The sequence below is a fragment of the Papaver somniferum genome, unplaced genomic scaffold (assembly GCF_003573695.1).
Source record: "Papaver somniferum cultivar HN1 unplaced genomic scaffold, ASM357369v1 unplaced-scaffold_107, whole genome shotgun sequence".
NCBI classification, from domain to species: domain Eukaryota; kingdom Viridiplantae; phylum Streptophyta; class Magnoliopsida; order Ranunculales; family Papaveraceae; genus Papaver; species Papaver somniferum.
This window is the reverse complement of record NW_020619603.1, coordinates 5,412,801-5,421,453: the sequence shown is the minus strand read 5'-3', so window position 1 is coordinate 5,421,453 and position 8,653 is coordinate 5,412,801. Positions and strand designations below refer to the sequence as shown.

The 8,653-nt window shown below is 38.3% G+C and overlaps 1 protein-coding gene across 1 annotated transcript; it reads left to right on the top strand.

The window, feature by feature from the left end:
- The first annotated feature begins 974 nt into the window (after window positions 1–974).
- On the top strand, window positions 975–2,957 carry LOC113327936 (subtilisin-like protease SBT1.4). The gene is made up of 2 exons (XM_026575045.1): window positions 975–1,146; window positions 1,873–2,957. Exons 1-2 carry the CDS (start codon window positions 975–977, stop codon window positions 2,955–2,957), a joined length of 1,257 nt encoding a protein of 418 aa, XP_026430830.1.
- The last annotated feature ends 5,696 nt before the right edge of the window (window positions 2,958–8,653 follow it).

Sequence of the window (8,653 nt, the reverse complement as noted above, 5' to 3'; positions counted from 1 at the left end):
TGGTACCTTCGTTAATACCTTGATCTTATGAGCTTGAAAGTAAATGCGAAGCTTGAATGATGCATACACCAAAGCGAGAATTAGATTTTCAATCTTTGAGTAATTTTTCTCTGCTGAGTTGTATGTTTTACTTATATAATATATTGGTTTTTCTACCCCATCATCCGAGCGTAGTAATACTGCACTTACCGCATGCGATGTTGTTGCTAAATAGAGTAGTAATTCTTCTCATGGCTTGGCTTTTTTCATAATGGATAAATTCACCAAATAATTTTTTTATGCTCTGCAATGCTTTATCACATTCTTACGTCCACTCAAATTTGGTCCCCTTCTTTAGTAGATTTACAATGATCTTACAAGGACTTTACTTGTTCTCCAAATAAACTTTCGCTCTCCTAGTTTCTTGTCTAACGCTCACTAAAAGATCTCTCTAAACTTGATGACTTCCTTCCTTTATATAATGATTCCTCATAGTGGATGACAGTTAAGAGATCCATTATTTTCGGAATCATTGTGCGATACATTCGGCCATTTACAATCAATCATTCTCGCGCAGACTGTACCTCGCATAGAACATCACACTTTACTCGTGATTTAGCTGACATCATCCAATACGTCACTTCAACTTTGCCGTGTGCGACAATACTTGCTTATATCAGATAATTCTTACTTCGCACACTCCTACACATGTAGCATCTACCGCAGCTGGTTATGCTGTTACGAACGCTGGATTATTTGAATACGCCATTGGAGAAGCAAAAGGAATGGCAACTAAGGCCAGAATCGCAATTTACAAGGATGTGCTGAAGCAGATATTGTGGCTGCGATCGATCAAGTTGTGGCCGATGGAGTTGATGTGATCTCATTGTCCCTTGGTCCCAATGGATTCGCTGATTCATATGATAAAGATTCATTTTCCATTGTAGCATTCGGTGTTGTTAAGAAGGGAGTAATAGTTTCTTCCGCTGCAGGTAATGCAGGTCCTGTTCAGTCCACAGCCATCTACACTTGACAGAGAATTTCCCTGTGATGTGATTTTAAGATATTGTAGGATTTTTAGTGGTGTTTCATTATATTCCGGAAAGCCACTTGAAAAATTAGAAACAGAATTAGTCTTTGCTGGTGATATTGGTGACGGATCTTGCTGTAACTACTAGAAATCCAGTATTACAACCAAAAGGAAAGTAACCAAGATCTAAGACATGTTTAATAATATGAACCCCAAAATTTTTATTGATGAATCATACAAAGAAATCAAAGTACAAGTTCTTAAACACAAGGATATCCTAATCTCCTCTAAGCAAAGCTCTCCCACTCAACTAAAAAATCTCTCTCACATCTTACCCAAGGACCTCTACTTATAGGTCAACTAACCCTAATGGAGTACAATCATTTTACTTCGCTACATTCTCGCGAAGGTGCCCTTTACTTCGCCCGGATCATTTTCTATAAAAATTTTCCCTTTCTTTCGCTATCCTCACATGGACTTGTCGGGACACCTGTCTCTTTTCTTGCTCCATAATTTATCTACTTCATGACCTGTCTTTTCAACCAAGTAATCCTATTTCGCTTTTCCTGACTTCGTCATTGGTGATTTTTTGGGCGCTCCAATCTGGTCTTTCGTATCTTCGTGTGAGTATTCCTGCCTTTGCTCATATCTTCTCTTTTCTTCGCGTGATTGGACCTCGGCGAGATAACTCTGACATCTGATTTGACAAGTCTCTGACTAGGATCTTAGAGTGAGATTTTGTACCTCTTTATGTCCGACACGTTGCGAACCTATTTCGTGTACCTACACTTGCACAGAAGGGGCGCTTTATTCAACCCAAGCCGCAGGAAAGATTGTTCTTTGCTATCCTGGTTATATCATAGCCCAGGGAAATGCAGTCAAAATAGCTGGTGGTCTTGGATTGATTACGGGCGAATGGGAAGCTTATGGAGATGGAATGACTGCTGATTCACCTCTGATCCCAGGAGCTAAGGTGACCTTCAATAACGTGGTTGAAATGGCAGACTATATTAGATCGAACCAAAAACCAGTAGGGTCATTCGTATTCAAGGGAACTGTGATTGGATCTTCACCTTCATCTCCTAAAGTTGCTTCATTTTCTAGTCGTGGCCCAAACCTTATAACACCAGAAATTTTCAAACCAGACGTTATCGCACCGGGTCTTAATATGTTGGCTGCTTGGACGGGAGCTGCTGCTCCATCAGGTTTAGAAGTTGAGAAAAGACGGGTCGCGTTCAATATAAGATCTGGTACATCCATGTCATGCCCTCACGTGAGCGGATTAGCTGCAATGCTTCGTAAGGCTCATCCGACATGGAGTCCAGCTGCAATCAAGTCTGCTCTTATGACTACAGCTTATAATGCAGACAACGCAGGTAAACAAATTACTGATCAGGCTTCTGGAAACATTTCAACACCATTCGAACATAGTGCTGGGCATGTTGATCCCAATAAAGCCTTAAACCCGGGCTTGATATATGACATCCTGCCAAGTGATTATGTAGCGTTCCTCTGCTCCATTGGATACAATCGGAAACAAATGTCTCTTTTTATCAAGGACATGAAGGTCGATTGTAGGTTAAACAAATTGGCTGCAGGTCCAGACGATCTGAATTACCCATCGTTCTCGGTTGTTTTCAATTCATCCAATGATAACTCGGTTGTCAAGTACAAGAGAGTGGTCACTAATGTTGGGAGGCTGGGAGTTACAACCTACAGAGTGAAGGTTAACAGTCCACCTTCTGTTAAGATCAGTGTCTCACCAAGCTTACTTGTATTCATCTCGATAAACCAAAAGTTGTCTTATGAAGTCACATTCACAAGCTTGAACAACGATGCTGAAATGGAGTTTGGGGCAATCGAATGGAATAATGGTGTGCACGTTGTGCGCAGCCCTGTTGCTATAACGTGGCAAGCTTCTACTACTAGTTTGATTTCTTCATTTTGATTGATCGCTTTAAGTTGTGACTTATTAAAATCGGTCGCTTATATATGTTGTCCGATATAATAAAACTTGGTTGAAATTTTAGCTATTTCTTATTATCATTTGTTTAATTTCATCACTAATTTGTCACCCTTGTTTTTGAGGGCATATCGATACTATTAATTGGAAGCCATGTGCTGGTGGCCATGCGTGATATATAGTAATGATGATTCTTGCACCCTTCATGGACACACCCCATAAACTCGTAGGTGATATACCTAGGAAGTTGATTCAGTGTGCACACTTACAAACTGGGTATGATGCGGGAAGTGTTGGAAAATCGATTTTCAAAATGTATTCAAGAAGCCGGCGTCACCGTAGTACAGTGGTAAAATTATCGGAAGAAAGACACCAGTAACATTTACATGAGTCTGAAGCAAGTCAGTACACTATACCAAATTCTCTATCCATCGATCAAAAGAAATGAACAAAAGAAACTGTAAAACATGGTTACGTGCCCAAGAATCCTCGGAGAATAGCTAGTTGTGCACACTGAATCCACTTCCTAGGTAATTTTTTCTAATTTTTTTCCATGGCAACTACAAGCTACTCAGCTAATTTATTCACTAACAACAAACTCCAAGTTGTTCAATAAAATAGACACAGATTTAATATATAGTGATTATGGAGCCTAGTTAGTAAGTTCGCGAATGATTCGCGAATTTTTCCGTATCACGAATTTTACCGTCTTATTCGCGTACGTTTGCAACTCCGAACCCAAGTCGCGTATTATGTGGCATTCCCGGATTATTCGGGAATCGTTCACGAATTTTACGTATCCCGAATGATACGTCCGCTTACTTCGCCATAAATTCTTTAGCTTTTACTTTTCAAAGACTCCACTTTTGGGGCTTTACTGCCTCCCGAGCATACACGATCGAATATTAGACGTGTTGTAATTTTCATGAAACAAAAACGACTGAAGAGATTTGAAGGTGAATGTGAGAGAGATCTCAAACTCACTAACCAAGCATCTAAACCACCATACGACGTCCTCTTGGATAACTAATGTTGTATATATTATTAATATCATCATATTAAGTTTATTTTTTCTTTAAATAACTCTCACATATGCATAAAAATTGGTCTATGACCTTATAAATACAAATTATTTGTTATATATAGATACCGAATTTTCAGATCCGGACTCACATTTATAAATCGAATTATACACGTACGTATGCCGTTCCGAATTACTGACGAATCACGTCCCGTTGACCGAATTTTGGACCGAATCTGGATTTTACAAAACCGTATAATACTCGTACATTTGTCGTTTCGTACGTTTGCCGAATCCCGAATCGCTAACTAGGTTATGGAGAGGCCCATTTTTTTTTGGTATTGTGTTTTGTCCGAGATTTTTTTCTATTTTTGTGGCCGAACATCCCTTTTCTTTTAGAGACAGAGTGATGCGAGAAGAGAAATTGTTGATGTTTTCTAAGTGACTGATTTTCTCTGGGTTTCATCGATTTCAACTCTCGATTGTTGTTTTCAACTTTTCTCTTTTTCGTTTAATTCGACTTTCATTATTAGTAAGGTTTTGATTCGACTTCGATGTTCCGCATCTCGATTCTGATTAATTGAAGAAATTTTGAAGGAGCAACAATGAAGTACTAATAATACACTCTTCTGACAGTGAGTAAGGGTTTCTCAATCATATAAAATTCATGGGTCACTGATAATTTTCATTGGATTGGCTTTTAGTTTGAAAAAACCCTAACTAGATGCTTCCGCTTTACTTCTTTGTGGGAGGAATCGGTACTAGTATGTTGGTGGGACTTTGAGCCGTGATGGAACAAGATTGAACAGGTCCGTATGGTGCAATCAGTCTCTGTCCTATCATCTTTCTATCTTTACTAGTTCTATATTTTTTTTCTTTTACTCAATCACATTTTAGTTTTTTCTAGTATAGATTTGTGTTCAATTCAGGGATTTAATGTTCTGTATAGTTAATTTACTGTTCTTAGTTTTTTCTAGTATAGATTTGTGTTCAATTCAGGGATTTAGTGTTCTGTATAGTTAATTTACTGTTCTGTATAGTAGATTTGGGTTCAATTAGGTGATTAATTACAAATAGAATCTTCCTTGCACTTTTCAGAAGTATTGTTATAATAACTTAGAATACAACACGAGAAAAATGAGGTTTATAAGGCCATGATGCTCATGAGCCACTAAATGTAGCATGAAGTTGACAGTTTTAGTTGTACTAAATAAATTTGTTAATTCTCTCTCACTTGCGGTTTAGGGAATTTCAGATGCCAATCTAGTTTTGACATACTGGGAAGTATCCAACCTATATCTTATCGAAGTTAAATCGTACGCCTTCTAAGTCTACTTGTATATTATATAGTATTCCACTGGTGACCTATGATTGGTTTGCGATTTCTGTATTCGCACAATATTTATCGCTTTTGGCAAAACATTTCCCTTGAACAATCATAACTCCATATCATTTACAGTCTTATCTCAATCTTTCTTTTTATAAAATACTTGACTAAAAAGTAGGATTAGATTGTGGACAGGTTAACTGGGATTCAGATTTTCTAATTTCTAGTAGTTCTCTTTCTCTAATGTTTCTCTTTCTCAAATGCTGTTGTTGTTGGTTTACAATGGGTGTTTTCATAATGGGTGTTTGCAGGTGGAGTAGTGGCTTCAGATGGTCTAGATTTAGAAAGCCTGTAGTAGTGGATTGATAAGCTACGGATGGAGGATGGTTGGATAAGCTGAGTTTGAGGAGTTGGCGTTGTTGGTTGGGAAGCTACGTGAAAAAATGGTTGTATAACCTGTTATGCATCTACAAAATTTGTTGCATAAATTGTTATGCAGTCCCGAAACTGGTTGCATAACACGTTTTGTGGTTTTTTTTCTTTTTTTGCATAACTTGTTATGCAGTCCAGAAAACGGTTGCATAACACGCTATGAAACTACATTTTTCTTAGTATTGAAACCAACATAAAATAAGGTTGCATAACTTGTAATGCACCCACAATAATATCTACATAACATGTTATGCAGTTGTGAAAATGGATGCATAGCCTGTTATGTATCCGAAAATATGACTGCATAATGCATCGAGAAAATTGTTGCACAATCTTTTATGCATCGAGAAAATAGATGCATAACTTAATGTGCATCCGTAAATATGGATGCGTACTGCATTATGCATCAATTTTTTTATGTACGCATTAAAATCAACCAAAATAATTGTTACATAACTTGTTATGCAGTCGAGAAAATGGTTGCATAATTCGTTATGCGTCTGCATAATGTGCCATGCATCGTTTTTGTTGGCTGCATAATGATTATGAAGTCAGTTTTCGAAATTTTTCCTAAAATAAGGATCACCTCCGACTTTTTCTTGAAAAACAAAAATTTGATATTGTTGGCTGTACTCGTTGCGTAGCTCTCTTAAAAAGATTTCCAACGATAGAAAATTTGTAAAATTCCAAGACGCTGATTTTTAGATATGTTATATCCAAATTGCGTTGCCAATTATACCCCTGATGCATAACCCGTCATGCAGATGCATAATCCGTCATGCAGACATTTTTAATAATTTCATATAATTATGGGTGTCAGGGTACCTAAAATTAATTGTGGGCCTGACAATGAGAATATTATTTATTTTGGGCCTGCGCCTAATTTTCCCTAATATATTTTCAGTCATTCAAAGGTTGGTCTTACGTACCAGCCAAAAGCCCAAGCCCACATAACACGTACCGGGCCAGTATCATTGATTTTGCTCATATACAGCTTAGGTTCGTGGACATCCAAATTCCAAGGCACTATTGTTCCGATACTTGTTCGAACATCGATCAACCAATTTCATGCTGTGAAGGAAAAAAAAGTTTCTCATCAACTTACCACGATGAACTATTCAAATAAATTCAATGCAATAAATCCCCGCCATTTTTAAGAATACAAGATGTTCACCTACTTTAATTTGGCTAGTCCAGTTTGTCAGCCACCACTCTCGTTTGTCTGTCACATTACTAAATTAGTTTGTGGGCGGAGAATAATTGTTTGAAATTCAAATCTGTAAATGGCACGTAATGGAGTCCAACGACGTGCCACATAAAATTCTTATGTACCTAACACGTATAGAGGTAGGTGACACAGTAATATGAGATCATCCACATACACCTCTTAATTTAATCAATAAATGGCTCAAGGGCCAGATCCCAGCTCTTATTCGACTTGCGGCCCCGTCGTGCTATAAATACAGACTACTATTTGGGTTGTGGACACTATCATCTTTACAAGTATCATGAGACTGTCAATAGCTGAACTTGATATCATAATGGCGAAGGGTCAAATTTTGATCAGTTTCCTCTTTGTCTTGATTGCATTATCTGCGAATTTGCGTAAGTTCTTCATGTCCTCTTGTATAAATTTGCTTACATGTTTTTTTAAGTCCCTTAATTTGTGATCATATATGAAAACTTTGTTAACTGTATCTAATTTTATGCAGAAATGGCATTATCAGCGCATGGGGAAGTGCAGTCATTGGGTTTTACATGCAGCGCAGCAGCAAACGTAGGAATCAAAGAAGGATTCCCGCTTGACCCAGACTACTGTTATAAGCACTGCTGGGATGCATGCCCGGATGCGACCCTCCAAGTGAGCACTTACAGTTGCGTGCCTGATCTCATTTCAGTTGGAGTAAATGGATGCTTTTGCTGCTTTTTCGATCCTAGAAAATATTAGGCAGCTACAAAAACTAGTCCAGTCCATGTACAGCACTCAGCAATGCCGTAGAGTACCATGAAAAAGAGAGATGGAGCCTTAAGATGCTGTTACGTTTTTACTTTTATACATCATGTATCCTATTCAGTGTTTACCAGAAATGTTTTTGTATTTACATATTTAATTTTGAATCGAATTGTGGAATTTTTTTTATTGAAGAGTTATTATCTATGATAATAAGCAGAAAAATACGTACTAAATATTCCTTGCAAAAAATTACAAACTTTTCATGGGTGATCCCATAGGTCTAGTGACTCTAGTCTACGAGACCCATGACCATCCAGTAATTTGAGGTAGCTAGTATTAGGACAGAAAAAGCAGTGGTGACAGATAAGCAAAGCTGCAGTGCAGGATAAGTTTAAATCTACTTTCCCTCTTTAGTTCACCCGTGTCTTTGTCGCGTGCTTTTCACACGCTCTGTTCACGCGTGTGTGAGCTGTCTGAATGTGAAGGATAATAGTCCCACACTGTTAATGTCCCTTAATAAACTTAAAATATAATTCCTTAGGGCCTCTCCACTCATTGCCAATTGGTTTTGAGTTGGATGCCCGTATTCTAACATGGTATCAGAGCAGGCTATTTGTGTCGAGTCAGTTGACCGCACCTTTACTCCGCGTCACCCGATTTATTGTCCACGTGTTAGACCCAACGAGGCCACACATGAGGGGGCGTGTTGAGATTATTAGTCCCATATTGTATGGGCAATTAAGATCCTGCGGTTTATAATCTCTTAGGACCTCTCCACTCATTGCCAATTGGTTTTGAGTTGGATGCTCGTATTCTAATTTGGTATCAGAGCTAGGCCCGTGTGTGAGTAGGCCCAACAGTCACCACACAATGTAGGTCCACGTGTTAGACCCAACGAGGCTACACGTGAGGGGGCGTGTGAAGGATAATAGTCCCACACTGTTAAT